Genomic DNA, 22,410 nt, shown 5'->3' with positions numbered 1-22,410 from the left:
CAAGATCCGTCCTTCTGCTGTTTGCAAGAGACCCATCTCACATGTAATCACAGCCCTAGGCTCAAAGTAAAGGGATAGAGGAAAATCATCACACAAATGGAATCAAAAAAGAGCAGACATCCCTACTCTTATATATATCAGAAAATATAGACTTGGAACCCACAACAGTAAAATGGGACAAATAAGAGCATTACATAATGATAAAGGGTTAAATTCAGCAAGAAGATTTAACTATTCTAAGTATATTTGCACCCAACACTGGCACACCCAGATTTATAAAACAATTACTTCTAGACCTAAGAGAATACTTTGACAGCCACATAATAATAGGAGGAGACTTCAGCACCTCACTGACAGCATGAGACACATCACAGAGGCAGAAAATGAACAAAGAAATTCTGACCTTAAATTCAACACTTGGCTAACTGGACCTAATAGACATCTACAGAATACCCAACAACCACAGAATAGTCATTCTCCTCATCTGCACATGTAACATTCTCAAATACTGAACACATGCTCAATCATAAAGTCTCAATATATATTTTAAAAATTGAAATCATACCAAGCATCTTCTCAGACCACAATGGAATACAAATAGAAATTAATACCAAGAGCAAGTCAAAAAAACACACAAATACATGGAAATTAAACAACTTACTCCTGAATGACTTTTGGGTAAACAAAATTAAGGCAGAAATGAAAAGCTTCTTTGAAACAAACAAAAATAGAGACATAACATACCAAAATTTCTGTGACATGGCAAAAGCAATGTTCAGAGGAACATTTACAGCACAAAACACCTACATCAAGTAGAAAGATCTCAAATTAACAACCTAACCTTGTACCTAAAGAAACCAGAAAAACAAGAACTAAACCCAAAGTTAGCAAAAGAAAATAACTAAAATCAGAGCAGAACTAAATGAAACCAAGACCCAAAAAAACCATACTAAAGATCAATGAAATGAAAAGTTGGTTCTCTGAAAGGATAAACAAGATTGATAGGCTGCTAGCTAGATTAACAAAGGAAAAGGAGAGAAGATCCAAACAAGCACAATCAGAAATAACAAAGGTGACATAACAACTGATCCTACAGAAATAGAAAAGATCCCCAGAGACTACTATGAAGATCTGTATGCACACAGATTAGAAAATCTAGAGGAAGCAGACAAATTCCTGCAAACACAGAACCACACAACTTCCCAAAATTGAATCAAGAAGAAAGAGAAATCCTGAACAGACCAATAATGGACTAATGAAATTTAATCAGTAATTTTAAAAACCTACCAACCAAGAAAAGCCCTGGACCAGATGGATTCACAGCCAAATTCTACCAGGCCTACAAAAAAGAACTGGTACCAATCCTACTGAAAGGATTCCAAAAAATAGAGGAGGAGGGATTCCTTCCAAACCCTGTCTTTGAAACCAGTATCATCCCAACACTAAAAGCTGGAAAAGACAAAACAACAACAAAAAACTACATGCCAACATCTCCAATGAACACAGATGCAAAAATCCTCAACAAAATACTAGTAAACCAAATCCAGCAGCATATCAGAAAGTTAATTTGCCATGATCAAGTAGGCTTTATTCCTGGGATGTAACAGTGGTTCATCTACCCAAATCAATAAATGTGATTTACCACATAAACAAAATTAAAAACAAAAACTATATGGTCATCTCAATAGATGCAGAAAAAGCATTTGATAAAATCCAATATGCCTTTATGATAAAAAGAAAAAACCAACAAACTAGGCATTGAAAGAAGATACCTCAAAATAATAAAAGCCATTTATGATGAACCTACAGTCAGCACCATACTGAAGGAGTAAAAGCTGGAAGCATTTTCCTTAAGAACTGGAACAAGACAAGGATGTGCACTCTCACTATTCCTATTCAACATAGTACTAGAAGTCCTATGCAGAGCAATCAAGCAAGAGAAAGAAGAGGCATTCCAAATAGGAAAAGATGAAGTCAAATTATCTCTCTCCACTGACAATATGATTCTCTACCTGGAAAACCCTAAAGAAGCTGCCAAAAGACTACTAGATCTGATTAACAACTTCAGCAGAGTTTCGGGATATAAAATCAACATACAAAAATCAGCAACATTTCTTTATATCAATAACATCTGAGCTGAGAAGCAAATCAAGACTGCAATCCCATTTACAATAGCCACACACCCACACAAAAACCTAGGAATATATTTAACCAAGAAAGTGAATGATGTCCATGAGAAGAACTACAAAACACAGCTGAAAAATATCACAGACAATACAAATAAATGGAAAAGCATTCCATGCACACAGGTTGGAAGAATCAGTATCATTAAAATCTCCATACTGCCAAAAGCAATCCACAGATTCAACATTTCTATCAAATTGCCAATGTCATTGTTCAGAGAATTAGAAAACTTTTCTAAAATTCATATGGAATGAAAGAGAAAAAAAAAGCCTCAATAGTCAAGGCAATCCTAAGCAAAAAGAACAAAGACGGCTTCAAACAATACTACAAGGCTACAATATCCAAAACAGCATAGTATGGGCACAAAAATAGACATAGAGACCAATGGAACAGAACAGAGACCCCTGAAATAAAGCCGTACACCTACAACCAGGTCATCTTTTGACACAGTTGACAAAAAACCAGGGGGGAAGGACTTCCTATTCAATAAATGGTGCTGAGAAAATTGGCTAATTATATGCAGCAGAATGAAACTAGACCACTACCTCTCACCACATACAATAAATTAACTCAAGACGGAGTCAAGACTGGAATGTAAGACCTCAAACTATAAAAATTCTAGAAAACCTAGGAAATACTCTTCTAGACAGTCGCCTAGGCAAAGAATCTATGAAGACCCCAAAAGCAAATGCAGCAAAATCAAAAATAGACAAATGGGACTTAATCTAAAGGGCTTCTGCACAGCAAAAGAAACTCCCAACAGAGGAAACAGACAATCTACAAACTGGGAGAAAATATCTGCAAACTATGCATCTGACGATGGACTAATTTCCAGAATCTATAAGGAACTTAAACGAATAATTAAGAAAAAACAGCCCCATTAAAAAGTGGGCAAGAGATGTGAACAGACACATCTCAAAAGGAGACATACAAATGGTCAAAAAACATGAAAAAAATGTTCAACATCATTAATCTTCAGAGAAATGCAAATTGAAACCGCAATGAGATACCATCTGTATTAGGCCATTCTCACACTGCTATAAACAACTACCTGAGACTGGGTAATTTATGAAGAAAGGGGGCTTAATTGACTCACAGTTCCACAGGCTGTACATGAAGCATGGCTGGGAGGCCTCAGGAAACTTACAATCATGGTGGAAGGCGAAGGAAAAGCCAGCACATCTTACTGGGGTGGAGCAGGAAAGAGTGAGCAAGCAAGGGGGGAAGTGCCACACACTTTCAAACCATCAGATCTCAGAAAAATTCACTATCATATGAACAGCATAGGGAAAATTCACCCCCATTATCTAATCACCTCCCACCAAGTCCCTCCCTCAACACTGGGGATTACGATTCAACATGAGATTGGAGCGGGGACACAGAGCCAAACCATATCGCCATCTCACACCAGTCAGAATGGCAATTATTAAAAAATCAAAAAATAAGATGCTGGTGAGGTTGTGGGAAAAAGAGGGAATGCTTATACACTGTTGGTGGGAATGCAAATTAGCTCAGGCCCTGTGGAAAGCAGTTGGACATTTCTCAAAGAACTAAAAATAGAACTACCATTCAACCCAGCAATCCCATTAATGGGTATATATCCAAAAAAATAAATGAATAAATCATTCCACCAAAAAGACACATGTAGTACTTGTATGTTCATTGCAGCATTATTCACAACAAAGACATGGAATCAACAGAGTGCCCGTCAGTGGTGGACTGGATAAAGAAAATGTGGTACATACACACCATGGAATACTGTGCAGCCATAAATTAAAAAAACAAAATTATGTCCTTTGCAGCAACATGGATGCAGCTAGAAGTTGTTATCTAAGTGAACTAACACAGAAACAGAAAAACAAACACTACATATTCTCAAATATAAGTGGAAGCTAAATCTTAGGTTTACACAGACATAAAGATGAAAGTAATAGACACTGGAGACTCTAAAAGGAGAGAGGGAGACAGAGAGAGAGAAGAGAAAGGGTGGGGAAACTTCCTATTGAGTACTATGTTCACCATCTGGGTGACAGGATCGAAGCTCCAACTTCAACGCCACATAATATATCCCTGTAACAAACCTGTACCTGTACTCCCAAATCTAAAATAAAAATGGGAAAAAAAAGTCACACAGTTGGGTGGAGCTGAGCTTTCAACTCAAGGAATTCCACTTTAGAGCCCACGATGCCACATTATACTATACTGTCTATGGAATGTTTTAATTAAATGTCATATAAGGAGCCCAGCCTAGTGTCTGGCACACAATCATCTTTCAATCAATGTTAGCTATTATAATTATTATTGCTCCTCATTTTATCTTGAGAGATACAAGAGAGACAACTCTAAAAGCTTTACAAACAAACAAAAAAAAAGGTGAGCACTAGCTCAAGGCAAAAACCCAAGCCCGTATATAGCCCACACTACCCTCCCCCCTCAAGAAAAGGCCTTGCTGGTGCCTTCCCTGGAGCCAACCTACACATACGCCACCACACTCGCCCTCTCATTCTTTCCTTCCTATCTTCCCTTCCACGTACTCTTTGTGTTCCTGGGAATATAAACAACCTAAAAACACAAAGAAGAAAAGGGTCATATTCTTCATCACCATATTTTATTCTGCAAATACTGATCGAATGCCAAGTTCTAAGCATTGAGCTAGGCTCCGAGGAGCTGTCTTTGCAGCTCCACATTTTCAGACACTTGGGCAGAAAATTTCAGAGTGGGCAGGACCTCAGAGGCCTGCTAGCTTTCTTCCACCTCAGTCCCATCCCTAACATGAACATGTTCTCATTATTATAAATATTATGAAGTTCTTCCTTCTACTGAATCAAAAACTCACCTCCTGGCAAGGACTGCTCACTTGTACTCAGTACACTTTCTTAGACAACAAAGACTAAATCTATGCATCCTTTATACTGGAGCCTTTCAATTTCCCAGTGCTTTGTCTATACTGGGCACTAAAATGATGCAGAATGACTCTCTCCTCAATTTGCTCTTATCAAACCACTCTGGTCCCAAGGGAAAATACAATCTACCATTTACAGAGCCACATGACAGCAGAAGCTTCCAATGCCACAGCTAAAGAAAAACAGAATAAAGAAGACAATGTCATTATTATTTTCCTTCTCTCCTTAAAGGAAAGAGAAAGGATGACAAAGTTTCCTGTGCTTTTAAAGTCTCCTTTTAAACACTCCAGAAAATGCAAAGCCCTGCTGAGAAGGGAAACACACACACACACACACACACACACACACACAAAACAGTAAAGTTTTCATAGCAACGCCAAATAAGTCAACATTCATGAAAACTGGCAGTGGGGGGCAGTCTGAAAATTTGTCAAATATTCTTGCTATGGGGTTTTGACTTCTACACTGAACAGTCAATACTCAGGCAGACACAAAGCTTTTAGTAACTTTGCAGCTTTATTATTGCTGCTGCTATTGTTGTTGTTTAAGACATTTATTTTTCTCTCACATAAAAACTAGTGCTGCCTAGCAACCCAGTGCCAGCAAAGCTAAATCAAGAAGCATTTTTGGCTAGATGTTTAAGAGATTTCTTTTTCCCATTAAATGGCAAGCATGCTGTAAGACTGGAAGACTCTTGCACTTGAAGGAAAATGGTTTGGATACTACTCACTCAGTCTCTTTATATATTAAAGAATGACAGAGACCAACCCATAGAAGAGGGATAGGACGTATATTGTGTTTGTAGCCACAGGAATGGAGCAGTGGATGCTCCTTATCAAAAACAGTCCATATGTGGCTGTTACTGGGAAAGCAGCAAGTTGAGACTGAATGGGAATCCAATTACACCAATGAACCTAGGAGCACCAAGGCATCCTATTGATTGTGGCAAAGAGAGGTAGATGCAGGTCATAAAGTTGGTTGCAGGGTTAACAAGAGTAAAACAAAGCAGTGTGATACGCCTCCATATATGCATGTAACTTATTATTCTGGTGATTACACTGGACACTGCTATGGTCTGACTGCGTCCCCCAGAGTACATATGTTGAAAACGTAATCCTCAATGTAATAGTGTTGAGAGATGTGAGCTTTAGGAGGTCATTAGGTCATGATGTCTCTGCCCTCACAAATGGATTCATGTTATCTCAGGCACAGGTCTGTAATCGAGAGTGGGTTCGTTAGAAAAGCAAGTTTGGCCCTCACTCGCTTGCACATGCACTCTCTCTGTCCCTCTTTTGTCACAGTTCTCTTGCCTTCTGCCATGAGACGAGACATCAAGAAGGCTCTTGGCAGAGGCAGCTCATCAGCCTTGGGCTTTCCAGCTTACAGAACTGTAAGAAATAAAATCTCTGTTCCTTAAAACTTACCCAGTCTCAAGTATTGTTATAGCAACACAATACAGACTAAGACGTATGGAAAACACATATACCCTTCTCCCTACTGCTCTGTCTAGGTTCCTCTGTGACTGGAGGACACAGGCTACTCAGGGACTTTGCAGCACATGTTGCAAACAAGGATAAATCAAAGTGCCATAAAGATACCTCTGGACAGTACAAGGCCACCAGCCATTTCGATAAAGCAAGACCACCACAATGGCCTTCACTGTCACACCAAAAAAAATGACACATTCTATCACAGTCCCTATTACAAAAGCTAAAATGCTTATTACAAAATTATAAAGAATCCTTGTCCAGGAAATGTTTAATGTACATGAAATTTAATTCTCCTTTGGCACAAAGTCATCCACAAAACTCTAATACATAAAGGCTATGATATGGTTTGGCTGTGTCCCCACCCAAATCTCATCTTGAATTGTAGCTCCCATAATTCCCACGTGTTGTGGGAGGGACCCAGTGGGAGATAACTGAATCATGGGGGCGAGTCTTTCCCGTGCTATTCTCATGATAGTAAGTCTCATGAGGTCTGATGGTTTTATAAAGGGGAGTTTCCCTGCACAAGTTCTCTTGTCTGCCACCATGTAAGATATGCCTTTCACCTTCTGCCATGATTGTGCAGCTTCCCCAGCCCTGTGGAACTGTGAGCCCATTAAACCTCTTTCATTTGTAAATTTCCCAGTCTCGAGTATGTCTTTATCAGCAGCCTGAAAACAGACTAACACAGGCTAATACTAGAAAAAAAACCTCCTGATCATCAGGAAATCAATGAAACATCAGAGCACACTGAAGTACCACACAAAGCTAAGGTCAACCAAAGCACCAAATTTTACAAATCTCATTGAAAATCCAATTAAAACACTCAATAAGATCAATATAATCTGAATTTTATTATATTAAGTAATTCCGAGAGTAACATTATATTCCTTACTTTATAAATTGCCATCTTTTCAGTATTAAGACAGATATTAGAAGAAAACCACCCTGATTAATATGGTCTTTGACGCTTTTCACAGGCTCTTCAGAATCTTCAAGGGCCCTTAGAAGTTGGGGGAGATGAGGAGGGAGTCAAATTATAAACATGAGTTTTTATTACATTATAGTGTATCAAATATAAGAATGAGGTATATGAAAAGGTTCTCAACATCACTAATCATCAGAGAAATGCAAAGTAAAACTACGATGAGATATCATCTCACCCTAGTTAAAATGGCTTTTATCCAAAAGTCAGGCAATAAAAAATGTTGGCAAAGATGTGGAGAAAAGAGAACACTCTTGGTGGCAATGTACCCCTATGGAGAATAGTTTGGAGGTTCCTCAGAAAATAAAAACAGAGCTACCATATGATCCAGCAATCCCACTGCTAGGTATATACCCAAAAGGAACGAAATCAGTGTATCAAAGAGGCCTCTGCACTCCCATGTTTATTGCAGCACTACTCACAATTGTCAAGATTTGGAAGCAGCCTAAGTGTCTATCAGCAGACAAATGGATAAAGAAAATGTGATACTTATACACAGTGGAGTACTATTCAGCCTTAAAAAAGAATGAAATCCTGTCATTTACAACAGCATGGATGGAACTTAAGGTAATTATGTTAAGTGAAATAAGCCAGGCACAGAAAGACAAACTTTACATGTTCTCCCTTATTTGTGGGAGCAAAAAATAAAACAATTTAACTCATGAAGATAGAGAATAGAATGATGATTACCAGAGGCAAGGGAGGGTAGTGAGCAGTGGCAGGGGGAGCGGTGATGGTTAATGGGCACAAAAATATAGTTAGATAGAATAAAATTCAGTATTTGATAGCACAACAGGATGACTGAAGTCAACAATAATTTCTTATACATTTTAAAATAACTAAAAGACTATAACTGGATTGCTTGTAACACAAAGAAGGGATAAACGCTTGAGGTGATGGAGACTCCATTTCCCCTGCTGTGATTATTACACATGGCATGCCTATATCGAAATATCTCATGTACCCCATAAATATACACACCTAGTATGTACCCACAAAAATTAAAATAAATGACTCAATCTACACAGACTCAGCAACTCCTGAGAAGGTTCATCCCGTTTAACTAAGTTCCTTTAAAGAACTCCTTACCTCAGACATGAGCTAACAGGTCACGAGACTCTGAAGGTAATCAGTGAGCCATGCAAAACTCAGGTGCTAGCGGTCCTGCTTTGTCCTTCCCCTCCACGTCTATTCTGGCTTTTCCTCCTGCTTTATTCTTGTCATATGACAAAAACGACAACAAAAAAAAATTGACACTGAATATCACTCATTCTGGAACACTCATTCACGTACACCTTACAAGTTGATCTCCACTCTGGCTCTCAACAGAAATGTCACCATTAGGCCAGGTGTGGTGGCTCACGCCTGTAATCCTAGTACTTTAGGAAGCCGAGGCCGGAGGATCACTTGAGGTCAGAAGTTCGAGATTAGCCTGGCCAACATGGTAAAACCCGATCTCTACTAAAAAATACAAAATTAGCCAGGGATGGTGGCACACGCCTGTAATCCCAGCTACTTGGGAGGCTGAGGCAGGAGAATCACTTGAACCCGGTAGGCAGAGATTGTAGTGAGCCAAGACCATGCCACTTCACTCCAGCCTGGGCAACAAGAGTGAAACTCCATCTCAAAAAAAATAATAACGAAATGTCACTGTTGAAAGAGTTCACTCACACCACTGGTTCATGAGCTCACATCACTTGTCCGTCCTCATACTCGCCCATCTCATGGGACCTATCTGGCATCCTTGACAACGCCCCCAGACAACCCTGACACTAGCACTGACCTGATCCTGCCTGGGTTTCTTCTGGCTCCTCTATTACCCCTAACAGGAAAATCTTGGTGTTTCTCAAGGATATTATTGTCTTCTCCTAGTGATGAAAAGCAAGGGCTTTGGGGGTCAATCTCAGTTCAAACCCAAGCATTGCCACATTTACTAGCTGTGTACTCATGAGCAAGTTAAGCTCTCACCTTCACTTCTCTCAGATGTATAAAGAGATAATATACATAATAAGCATTTTACAGCCATTTCACTTCTCTCAGATGTATAAAGAGTAATATACATAATAAGCATTTTACAGCCGTATAGGGATACTGTGACATACATTTATGCAATAGGAATTTTATGTTTGATGTATTTTTATTTTTTTTTTGAGACAGAGTCTCGCTCTGTTGCCCAGGCTGGAGTGCAATGGCGCGATCTCCGCTCACTGCAAGCTCCACCGCCTCCCGAGTTCATGCCATTCTCCTGCCTCAGCCTCCCGAGTAGCTGGGACTACAGGCGCCTGCCACCATGCCCGGCTAATTTTTTTTTTTGTATTTTTAGTAGAGATGGGGTTTCACCATGTTTGCCAGGATGGTCTCAATCTCCTGACCTCGTGATCTGCCCGCCTCGGCCTCCCAAAGTGCTGGGATTAGAGGCATGAGCCACAGCGCCCGGCCTAATATATGTATTTTTTATGTGTATGGATATATAAAGAAGCATCCACATACACTAGAATTACATTAACACCCTTTCTAGTAGACCCAAAGCATGTAGCATCATGAGCATCCAATAAATATTTTCTTATGCCAATCTGTCTTTATACCTTATGTTATACTTTCTACCTCTAAATTCACTCATAAGTTTGAGTGCCACCTCTCTGTCTAATGGACTTATCTTGAACAGGTAACTATAATCCACCATGTGACACACTGAACTCATCTTACTCCTCCCCCAAACCCCTTTGCTCCTTCCTTTTCTTAGTGACACCCATTTTGTCCCAGGATTGAATCTCTATCACACCTTCCCCAAGACCCCTTACAAAACCAGTCCCCGGGTTTTGCCTATTCCACCTCACCAAATGATGCTGTCCACCCTGGAACTCCCCATTCTCACTCCCATGTCCTTGGACTATGCCAAATAACCTCTCTCCTAGCCTTTCATTCCTCTACTTCCTACTGCAAATCCTGCTGTCAGATTAAGTTTTGTGAAGCAGTTTACTTGAAAACCTTGAGTGGTCCCAGTACCTATAAAAGTAAATGCAAAAGTCCTAAAGCGGCATTCTCAACCTCCCACACCTGGCCCCAATCTCTTTCCAATCTCATCTTCTGCCATTTGCCCATGTTCCAACAAGAGCTGCGTTCCCAGAACACGTACCTCCTCTTTGTGTTTCTCTGATTACATGGTCTCCCATACCCGAAATGTCCTCTTAAAACATCTCCACCTGTTCAAACTCCATTATAAAACTGATTCAAAGCACTTACTGGGGAAACTTTCCAGATTCCCTGCAGTTGAACATAAACTCTCCTCTGAAGCTGCCGCCACTTTCTCGCTCATTCTCTCTCTGTCTCTCTTTCAAAGTACTTATCCTCTACCATATCTTGTAGCTACTTTTGGACATTTCTTCTTTCCCCTACTGGACTGTCTTTACTTCCCCCAAATCTCACACCATGAATGACTCACAGCAGGCACTGGTGGAAAAAAATGCGCCAAATTAATGCATGACAAGTATACTCTGTTAAGAACAGAACTTATGCAAAACTCACAAATCCTAAGGCACAACCCCAATTTGAAAATCCTTGAAAAGTTCACAGCACCCTTTGCTGCCTGGGAAATAAAATTTTCTCATTTACAAAGGAAGAAAGACCTTGATAATGTTTTGGCCCAGGAACTTTTTATTTTTTTTAAGTCTTTTTTTTTTTTTTTGAGACGGAATCTCGCTCTTGTCACCCAGGCTGGCATGCAGTGGCGCAATCTCAGCTCACTGCAACCTCCGCCTCCTGGATTCAAGCAATTGTCCTGCCTCAGGAGGCGCCTGCCACCATGCCTGGCTAATTTTTGTACTTTTTTTTAGTAGAGACAGGGTTTTGCCGTGTTGGCCAGGCTGGTCTCGAACTCCTGACCTCGGGTGATCCACCCGCCTTGGCCTCCCAAAGTGCTGGGATTGCAGGCGTGAGCCACCGTGCTCAGCCCACATCTTTATTATGTGTAAATGAAGCTAAAACATATGGATTAAGTCTCCTATAAAGTATACGCAGATTTATAAAAACAGCAAGGAGGCTAGGAAAAATTGTGATCTCCGAAGCAGATTAACTAGGGGCCTTTTTCTAACTCCAAAATTCATCTAGAGCAATCTTGCTTTAATTACACGTTGAAGTTTCCTCTTTGCTTTACTGACTTTCCTGGAGTCAACAATTTTCACATTCCTAGGGAGGAAAAACAAATAACTGAGGAAAAGAAAATGACTTCCTTCTCTTGTCATTTTTCCCCGTCAGAGTCACTTTCAGTGACACACATAGGCCTCTTCCTTTCCTCCCCCAGTTTAACCCTCCTTTTTTGCCCCTCATCCATTACTGTAATGTTTTCCTTTCTCAGACTACTCTTTTAAACTTTTCCTGTCCTTACTCCCTCTCTCGTTTTCATCTTGTCCTGAAACACTAAGAGGGACTAGATCCTTCCCTCCCCACTATACAGTCAAATGTTAGGATCCTCTGGAGGGTGCACTTAGGTCAGTTGTCAGGGAAACCTGTGGCTAACATAGATCCAAACATCCATATGAAGTTTTTCTGCACAAGCACCCTTGTCAGCAAAAATATTCTTCCTCAGAGCAGAGCCTGGACTCTGCAGTGAAGTCCAGATGAGCAGGAACAAAGAGCCAGGAGTGGCAGTAGAAGTGTACAAGGATGAAATGGAAGAGACAAGGCGAGGTAATGGGGAAATTTAGGTTCTCAGAACTGTTAACTAATTCAAACTGACATCCCCCATCTCTAACCCCCCAACCCTGCCACACAACCCTGCTTCCAACCCAAAACCCATGCACACAGTGGAGAATCTGAAACTCGATGTCCATTCCTCCCTTCTGAATAGAAAGCCTGAGCACTTAATTAATGTTGGCTGTGCATTCATAGAACTATCTAGCCACAGAAAGGGAAGAGAAGGAAAACCGAAAGACCTCTGCTTAGCTCTATAAAGCTCTGAGAGCGAGGCCACTTTCGTCTGCTGTAACTATTATAACTGGCTCGCCAACGCTACTGGAAAATTCCTGCAAAATTTATTAACAAGGTGAAAGCGGCACTATCTACTTCCCAGCAGACAAATCATGTACTTATCCCCCCAGTTTCAAAAAGGGAAGAAAACAGGCAGTTGCAGCATGAAATGGAGATCCTTTTATCCAAGACCAAGACCCAGAGCCAGTATTTTCACAAATAAATTGCATAAAAGTTTCCTAATTAGGATGTAATCAAATGATTGTTGAGCTACTGTAACATTGTTTCAAAGCTTGTAGTCTAATTATTCTTCTTTCTAAAACTGAATAGTAGTCATCTTTCCATGAGCTGTCTGGATGGATTAATGCACACTAATGAGGCTTAATGACAGTTTGACAGGATCATAAAAGGAGGCATAAATTCACGACCACTGGCAAAAAAAAAAAAAAAAAAAAAGGCAAAACAAAAATTCTTACACCCATAAACAAGCTGCTTTTACCATAATGGTAAAAAAAATCCCCAATCAGCTTTCAAGCGTATCTTTTCCATGAGAACCAACATTAGCAACAAGCTGGAACTGCTCCAGCAAACAGCCAATGCAACAAGTACCCAAGAAATACTCTTGCTATGCCTTCCCCAAAGGGACTACATTTCTGTTTGCCTGTCTCTTTCCCAGTCCTCCAACCCCCTCAAGATGTATTGAATTCATTATTTCATTCCATAAATATTAACTGAACACCTAATATGTACCAGGTATTACTATAAGTCGACAAAAAGATCTCTGGCCTCAAAGATCTTAGCAGGGAGAAATAGACAAGTAAGAAAATAAGTTATGTAACATGTTAGACTGGGGTACGTTTATGGGATCCAAGTTCCAAAACATGGCTTCCACCCCCAGATGACGACCTGCTTTCCCACAGGAGCTGGAACATTCATCTGCACATCCGGCACCTACTACATGTCTGGCATATGATGCAATCTCAATTTTAAAAAACCTTTTAATAAACAAATGAATGACCAAGCGTTCTAAGAGTTTTCCAGCTCCCTATCTTAGAGGCAGAAGTCAGGAACGTTATTAGCAAAGTACTCATCTACGGTGACTGAATGAAGAAAAATATATATATATAAATTCTTGGAAGAAAATAATGTGGTTTTTAAAGTCATGTTTCCCCTTGATTACAGAGAAACAAGTAAGAAAGCAAGTCACTTAAGAGATTATTCATTTTAAACCAGAAATACTTAACCTACAGTCCACAGATTCAGGAATGCAGGTGAGCCCACTGAAATTGTGAAAACAATTAAGGGGAAAGAAGGATTTATGTGCATTTATCTGGGTTACTAACAAAAGGGTTAACAACTTGTCAGCTTCTCAGTGGTCTGTGATCTCAAGAAGATTGAAAAGTACTGCCCTAAAGAATAAGTGTTTTTAAAAACTATATTTACATCCTTATAAAAATAAAGGTACACTTTTAGCTATGAGTCACCATCATCATTTTTCTTAATAAGTGGAAGCTTTACTTTGAGGGGGCTTGAGACAGCGGGAGAGAGGCAGGCCCTCAAAGTGGTCCTAATTGAGAACAGCACTCCAAGAGCATCCTGAAACCATTTTTTCCATATGTTCCCCCATAGATTATCTCACCCCTACTTATAAATGAAGCCCAGTTAAACTGAATAGACACCAGCTCCTTGCAACTCTGAATTCAAACACAAACTGGCATGGGCCAGCTCTAACATCAACAAATGCCATACTCTCAGAATGCTTGGTCACTCATTTGTTTATTAAAATGAGAAATGTTTTAACTCTTATGAACAAAACCTTCTCAAATACTAATGAAAACTTCTTTCATGTTCCAGACTGAAGTCCTCTCCTAAGTTCTTAAGAAGAGACGCTTCCTCCCTAGATCAGCAGATCTTCTTGCTGGCTACTTATCAGAATTCTTGGGAAGGCAAAAATTTAACAGAATACACACAGCTATGCAGCCACTTAAAAGAGTCCCTCAGGTGGATTTTCAGGGTTGAAAATTATTGCTCTAGATTGGGGGATCTGCAAGGCTTTTCTGTAAAGGACCAGACAGTACATAGTTTTGCCTTGCGGGCTATCTGGTCTCTTGTAATTACCAGACTCTTTTGTTGTATTGTAAGAGTAGCCATAGACAATATGTAATCAAGGAGAAAATAACAGTAATTTGGGAAAGTGACCCCAAAGTGACAATCATGAACAGTACTTATTTCTAGTAGTTAATATGTCGAGTGGGTATGGTGGGAGGGAAGAGTATATTAAAGCAGTTTCTGCTCACCCCAGTGTGGATCTCCTGAGTCAACCCCATCCACCACATCCCAGGAATATGTACCCTTCCCTGCTGCCCAGATGCAATGCCTAAGCCTATTTGAAGAGTTTACCCTTTCCCAACTTCTCCTCCTTTATGTGCCATTCACAACAGCTAGGTGTAACCATCTTTGGAAGGCAGGCAACTTTCCCAGGTGCAGAGCAGGGGCTGGCCTTGCTGCCCCTCAACCCCTAGTCTCAATGATGCTCATGGTCTTCTGGCCCCATCTCACATCCTTTCAACCTTATTTGCCTTATTTTCTCTTGTAAGTTGCAAAGCCCTAACTTGCTCAAGAGTACAGAGTTGTTGTGCCACATGGAATTTGAGTGAGAAATCCAAAGATGGGAATAAAAGCAACAAAAGTCCTAAATAGTTCACAATTGCCTTGATACTCACTTGCATCTGGATTAAATGCTTCTTCATTAAACCAGTGAGATAACAAAAGACCAGATAAATTTCACATTTATGGAACTCCATCAGAAGACAGAAGCTCAATGAGAACTTCTTAGAACCAAGTTCATCATAGTGAGAATAAAAGAATTTTTTTAAAACAGAGAGAGAGAGAAAAGGGAAATCTAAGAGGATCATTGTGTAGTACATGGCGACAAGCCAAAAACAAAATCTCTTAAAGAAAAAAAAAAAAAAAAGAATTTTACCTTTTCATGGTTCTCAATTAAGATTTCCACAACAATATTCTGAAACTTCAAGTCCATGAGGGCAGCGACAGTTTCTTCCTGTGGCCTCATCAGAGTTGGTCCAAACACCACTCCTAAGTTTGCCACGGTCATCAGGTTCTGCTTGGAGTGATTTGAAACGCTGAAATTGGTAAGGGGGGAGGAATCTGTTTAACCAAAGGAGCAAAAATTGTGGACTGTAAATAGTCTGCAACTCTGTATTTCCTTAAAAGCAAGGGGTCAAGAGACTTAACCGTCCTCAACACCTACCTCTGAAATAACCAGATCTGAGAAACTCTCCATGCAGACGCTGCTGCCTACTCCTTTACCTCCCTTTCTTTGATGCTCTACTCTAACCACAATGGCTTTCTTAATAATTCCATGTACAGTGGGCCCTCTGTATCCCCTGAGAATTGATGTCAGAACCCCTGCAGACACCAAAATCTGCAGATGTTCAAGTCCTACAGTCAACCCAGGAAACCCACGGATTAAAAAAAAAAAAAATCAACCCTCAAGTCCACAGGGAATACTGTATTTCTGATCAGCAGCTGGTTGAATCTGCCCATGCAGAACCCACAAAGGGCCAATTGTAGGTGCTAAGCTTGCTTCCCCCAAAAGCCTTAGTTTACTGTTCCCCTCTTCTTAGAAAACTCACTCTTTCCCCAGAATATTATACTTTTGCTTCCAAGGAATACTAGACTACAGAGTCCCCTTGTAAAAGCATGCAAAGTTTGGTCAGAGCACCCACAATCACTTCTTCAGCCCAGTATCATTGTGCAGTCAATCACCTAGACAACTGTTCTCAGCAGCCCTGCAACTTTATTCAGGTCTAAACTCAAAGATACCATCGTCAAAAAGCCTTTGCATAATAACAATTTTTATAGTCTCACACTCAATATATTCTGGCCCCTTACTCTGCTTTGTGTTTCTGCCACTTATCATCTGAAGCTATTTTATATTTTCATTTGTAATCTGGTTTTCATATTTTCCCCTTAGAAAATAAGCTTCATGAAAGTTGGGATTTAGACTATCTTATTCAACTATGTATCCACCAGCACCTAAAAAAGGCATTCACTAAATATGTGTTGACCAAATGAATAAATGGCTAAACTAGCAGTGGGACCCTTGGCAAATCACAGTATCTTCTGACCTTCATTTTCTTTCTATGTAAAATAAAGGTTCTAAAATACAGCGTTCTTCAGCTTCCTTTCACCTCTAAAATTCTACAGTTAGAAAGATCTCTATACTTAAAGAAAGGGATAATTTCTCCCCTGATTTGATTTTGCTGACTTTTAAAAGGAGGAGGAAAAGAGAATGAAATCTATAAAATAACTACCCATTATTGAATTAAGCCAACTTAAAGGACATGTTCAAACTTAGAGTTAGGTAGGTGTGAAACCAAGCTAAATATTCTAACAAATTTATATTCACATTTCCAGAATCTGTGTATAGGGTAATGTATAACATTCTCCTCTTTCACTTCAAATCAAACCCTGAGTTGCTGGCAGAGATGTTAAGCAAATAATTATACAACTTCATGAAAGCATATTTCAACAGTCTTGTCCAAAATACACACAATGAGTCAAACATCCAGCCTGCCCTTCCAGGTGTGGTCCCCAGTTCCACCCATCACAAATCCCAGAGCACGACCCAGCACCTAGAGCAAAGTGAAGAAAGTTAAAAGGAAGAAAAAGAGGCTTACTTTGTTAAGTGTTTCACCAAAATGTCCAACATCTCTTTATTCTTCTCTGGCAGTTTGTGTACCAAGAAATGGATCGCATTAACCCGAGATTCCGGGCTGCCGCTTTCTTCCAAAAAAAAAAGAAAAAGTAAAAGAAAACAATAGTTAGTAGAGAACTCAGAATCAAATATATTTCCCAAGCAAACAATGACAACAGCTCCTCTGTTCAAGATTATCAAACATGGAGCATTAAACATATTTTGCCATCTTTAAAAGGAAAAAAAAAAAATCTTTCCCCTTATAATGAATCTTCTTGTGCCTCCCCTAATGAGCTAATGTCAGTGTGGCTGCAATCGGTGCCTTCCCCTTGGTTTGTATTACAGAATGGACAGCTGCTAAGCTTCTCCTTCTGACATGCTGCGTTTCATGTCTGTTCATCGTTTACTCGATGGGGTCTAGTCACTGGGTCACACCACAATGGAATACAAGTAAAATATCAGCAAATAACCTATTCCATGTTACAGGTTGAACTGGACTCCCCCGCCCCCAAAAAAAGTATGTTGAAGTTCTAGCCCTTAGAACTCAGAGTGTGGCTGTGTTAAACTGTACGTGGGATTTAATGTCATCAGGTATGCTAAGGCATGCATGAAAATGACTGTCAGGAAAAGTTTAGATTCACAGAGCCCTAGAAACAGACGGCATGGCATGTTGTGCAGAGCCATGTGGGGAAGCACCAACGTCGATCGAGAAGCAGAGGGAGAACGGGGAATGTGGGCAAAGCCTCTACTGTAGTTTCTGCAGGAAGGAATGGGCGAGGCAGGGTGCGCAGGTCGAGGACTGGCTGGTTTAAATTACTTCAGTGGGCACTGCGTTGCAAGGGCTGTCCCTAGTTGCTGGCACTCGGGACTGAAGTCACAAGGGCAGGAGAATACAGCCTAGTGTAAGGGCTCGCAGAGGAGGCTGGCGCGGAGGGGGGTCACGGGGTTTTGGATTGGATAATTCCATGTGAAAAGCCTGCAGAAGTTTAATATCTCCAGGAATTGGCTAGCCCTGGGAGGGGCAGCTTCCTCGGGTCAGTGAGGCCCCGGATGTCAAAACATCAGAATAAAAAGGCGTGCTTAATACACGACCTTATTTGGGAAGAGAGCTGTTGCAGATGTCAGTTCAGATGAGATCATAACTGAAGTAGGGTGGGGCCTCTTCATCCAATATGACTGGTGTCCTTATAAGAAAACAAAGAGAGGGATAGTGGCCATGTACAGACAGCACAGGGGACATTGTCCTGCCACAGCAGAGGCAGAGGCAGAGGCTGGAATGAAGGACCCACAAGCCAAGGGATGCTAAAGACTGCCAGCAACCACCAGAAGCTATGAGTGGCAAGGAGGGATCCCTCCTACGGCCTTCAGAGGGAGCACGGCCCTCCCAACATCTTGATTTCAGACTTCCAGCCTCTAAGAATTGTGACGGAATAAATGCCGATTCTTTGAAGCCACTTGGTTAATAGTAGTACTTTGTTCCAACAGCCCTGGGAAACTAACCCATTCCCTTAACCCCCAAACTTTGGAATTATTATACGTGGCTCTTATTAACAGTGTACCCCAATTCCCTTTATTGTGTTCTTGATTGGAAAACTATCAAATCAATAAAATGTTTGTTATTGAAGATTTTGCTAGTTTTCACAGGTGTCAAAGAAGCAACAAAAGAGAATTAGGTTCTAACTTTACTGCTGACAGAAAAGAAGGTTAGAAATGGCTTCGGAGGTTCACTTAGGGCTGGCCAGGGAAGCTCAGGAAGGGTCTCATAATGGACAGTCCTTGAAGTTTGGGTCCTGAAGAATGGGGAAGGGTTCAAGGAAAGGCAGGATTGAGAGGCAGGGGGAACATTCCAGATTCAGTAATAGCATGACAAAAAGCACAGGGCCGGTGCGGAGACAGCTCTTACGAAAGGTAGCCTGAGGCCACCTCTGGTCTGCAAAGGCCAATATGAAGAAGTTGTCTCACTGTTGGCTTCTAAATTAGTCAAGTGAAAATAAAACAAGAAAGGGATATGAATAGAGTTAAATTTGGGGAAGATATGCCTCATATTTTTTTAAAGGATGGATTAGAATGGGAAAAAGAACTAGTTAGGAGGGAACAGTTATTTGGGAGACAAGAAATAAGAAATGAAAGGAGGGGTGGCCAGGCATGGTGGCTCATGCCTGTAATCCCAGCACTTTGGGAGGCCGAGGTGGGCAGATCACTTGAGGTCAGGAGTTCAAGACCAGCCTGGCCAACATGGTGAGACCATCTCTACTAAAAATACAAAAACTAGCCAGGTGTGGTGGCACGCACCTGTAATCCTAGCTACCCAGGAGACTGAGGTGGGAGAATTGCTTGAACCTAGGAGGCAGAGGTTGCAGCGCCACTGCACTCCAGCCTGGGTGATAGCGAGAGACTCCATCTCAAAATAAATAAATAAATAAATAAAGGGAGTGAGGTCGGTGGTAGAACTACAAAGAGGGAGGTAGAACAAAGAAGTATAGATGCCCTATGATTTACAATGGGGGGACATCCCAATAAGCCCATCGTAAAGTCAAAAGATTGTATGTCAGGACCGTCACTACACCTGGGAATCGCTGCTTCTAACTGATAGCTGAGTGGTCTTGAACAAATTACCTAACTAACCTCTCTGTGCCTCAGCTCCCTCATGTGCAAAATGAAAACAGTATCTTAAGAGGCCATTATGAGATTCAATGCTATAACATACACAAAGCACTTAGCCTCCGTGGCTGGCACGTGTGGGCACTCAATCACTGTTAGCCATTATTACTGTTGTTGTTCATGTTACTATTATTATTTGAGCACTACCATGGAAGAAGCAGAACTGACAGGTTTTAGCAGCAGACTAGCAGTGGGTCAGAAGGAAGAAGGCAGAGATGAGCAGTGTTTCACATCTGGGTTGTCTGATAACAGGGCCAATTCCACCAACAGACAGAAACATAGCAGCCAAAGCTGTCTTGAGGAAGGAGATGATGGTGGAGGGAATGGAGAAAGTGACATTCAAATGGCTGGTCTCTAGCAGTAGATGGAAACAGTAGGAGGCTTTAGAGATCAAGGCTAGAAACGTTCTCCAGGAGGTGTGACCACTAGCTCATGGACAAAGCTGCCCAACTTCTACAGAAAGCTAACTGAGGGCACTGCGGGGAAAAGGGCTCCAAAGAGGTACAGGGAGACGTGAAGTCAAGGGCTAAGACAAGCAGGCAATGCAACCAAGGAGGAGGAGGAGGAGGAGGTGGGAGGATCAGGGAACTTTGATGTCATCAGGAAGGCAACTGAGAAGAAACCTGCAAAGGCTGGGCACAGCCAGTGGACTCGAGAGTTAAGGAGAGGTCAAGGAATGGAAAGACTGGGAGAAGGGCCCTGGGTATCACCAGGTTTATCAACTGAGAGCCCCTTTCTACTAAAATGAGGAGGTTAAACAAAGAGGGAGCTGCTGGAGAAGGGGTGAAGAGTGGGAGTTCAGAACACTTGCTCAGAAAGTAAAAAACAAGAGAATGGGAAAGAGAGGTAAAGCAGATCAAGAAAGGGACATTTTTTTTTTCCAAAGGATAATAGTTTTTTTCCTTATGACAAAAATTAAATACTTGTAATACTAAAATCTTGGACAACACAGAGAAAATGACCTTAGTATAAAGTACTAAGTATCTGAAATATATATATATGAGAAACAGCATGCAATCACATTAGAAAGAACTACAAACCAATCAGGGAAAAAAGAGACAATCTAACAGACAAATGGGCAAAAGACTGGGGCAGGAATTTCACAAAAGATTTATTCCTGTGACCAAAAAACCTATGAAAACAGAATAAACCTGTAACGGTGAAAAAGAAATTAAAACCACAATGAAAGAGTAATATTCACCTGCCAGAATGGCTTTAAATGAATACTAAGCTTTGGCAAGGACATGAGGCAACTGAAACTTCCATATGCTAACTAGATGGGAGTCATTAAAGGGTTCAACCACTCTGGAGAACTGTTCGGCAGTTATCTACTAAAGCTGAACAAACACATACCCTATGACCGACCCAAAAATTCCACTCATAGGTATATAACCAGGAAAAATGCACATAAACACGCATTAAAAGACACATACTCCTATATTCACAGCAGCGTTCTATTAGCCCAAAACTGGAAACCACCCAAATGTTCATTAACAGTAGAACAGATAAATCTATTGTGGCTTCTTCAAACAGAATGCAATGAAAACGAAGGAATATTTCACACAACATGGATGACTCTCACAAAATGAGTAAAAGAAACCAGCTACAGAAGAATATACTCTGATTCCATTTACATAAAGTTCAAATGCTGCAGCCCCAACCTAGAATGTCAGGAGAGTGATCACTCTTCAAGGGAGTGGATAATGACCACATGGGCACGAGAAAGGGCTTCTGATGACGTTTGATTGCTTGATCTGTGGCTGATTATGTGTGAAAATTCATTAAGCTGTATACTGATTTGAGCCTATGTTGTATTTCAACAAAAAGTTCACTTAAAGCTACCCATGATAAATCTCATCCTAAAATAAACTGGTAAATTTTAAGTATAAATCCTGCAGAGTTTTCCTTCCTTTTTTTTGTAATGAAATGCCTAAACAACCTATTTTATTTTATTTAATATATCATGGACATTTTTCAGTATCATTAAATGGAGCACCTTACCATCGATTTTATGAACACTTAGATTGTTTCCAATGTTTGTAAAGATAAGGTTGTTCCAGTTTACACCCCTAATAAGTGTTTGAGAATGAGAAATGATACTTTACAATAGAGGACACTAAGACAGTTGTTGCTAAAGAGAAAGGATGCAAAAAGGCTAAGAAATTAAAAGGCACGTAAAGAACACAATCACCAAAAACAAAAACACAACTGTCAAAAGGATTAGGTAATAAATTATAACCCAGTTCTTAATCTGGTATAAAAACCAAGATATTAATCAACACTGGCAAAAATAAAAACAGTGTAACAATTTCAGTTCACAGCTTTGATTTTTAAAAATAGAATTAAAGCAGAGACTCTGCAAAATAGTCGAAATTCCAAAGGAATAAAAGGACAACCACTGAGGATAAGAATGTTACACTGCAAAAATTAAAAACTTTGGAAAACTTTGCACTAAAAACCTACTACTAACTTGTGAGTCTATCTTGCCATTAATAATGATCTTTT

At 40.4% G+C, this 22,410-nt stretch overlaps 1 protein-coding gene across 3 annotated transcripts in view; it reads right to left on the bottom strand.

Moving 5' to 3' along the window:
* ARHGAP10 (Rho GTPase activating protein 10) overlaps window positions 1–22,410 on the bottom strand; it is a 333,388-nt gene that overhangs the window by 87,576 nt on the left and 223,402 nt on the right. For all 3 annotated transcript variants that reach the window (XM_015139311.3, XM_078002317.1, XM_078002316.1), the window contains 2 exons: window positions 17,228–17,333; window positions 15,508–15,667 (listed from right to left, as the gene is read on the bottom strand). In XM_015139311.3, the coding sequence (XP_014994797.2) occupies window positions 15,508–15,667; window positions 17,228–17,333 (266 nt within the window). The remainder of the gene's footprint in view (window positions 1–15,507; window positions 15,668–17,227; window positions 17,334–22,410) is intronic.

Source organism: Macaca mulatta, chromosome 5, assembly GCF_049350105.2.
Source record: "Macaca mulatta isolate MMU2019108-1 chromosome 5, T2T-MMU8v2.0, whole genome shotgun sequence".
NCBI lineage: Eukaryota > Metazoa > Chordata > Mammalia > Primates > Cercopithecidae > Macaca > Macaca mulatta.
This window is presented reverse-complemented; position numbering and strand designations above follow the sequence as displayed.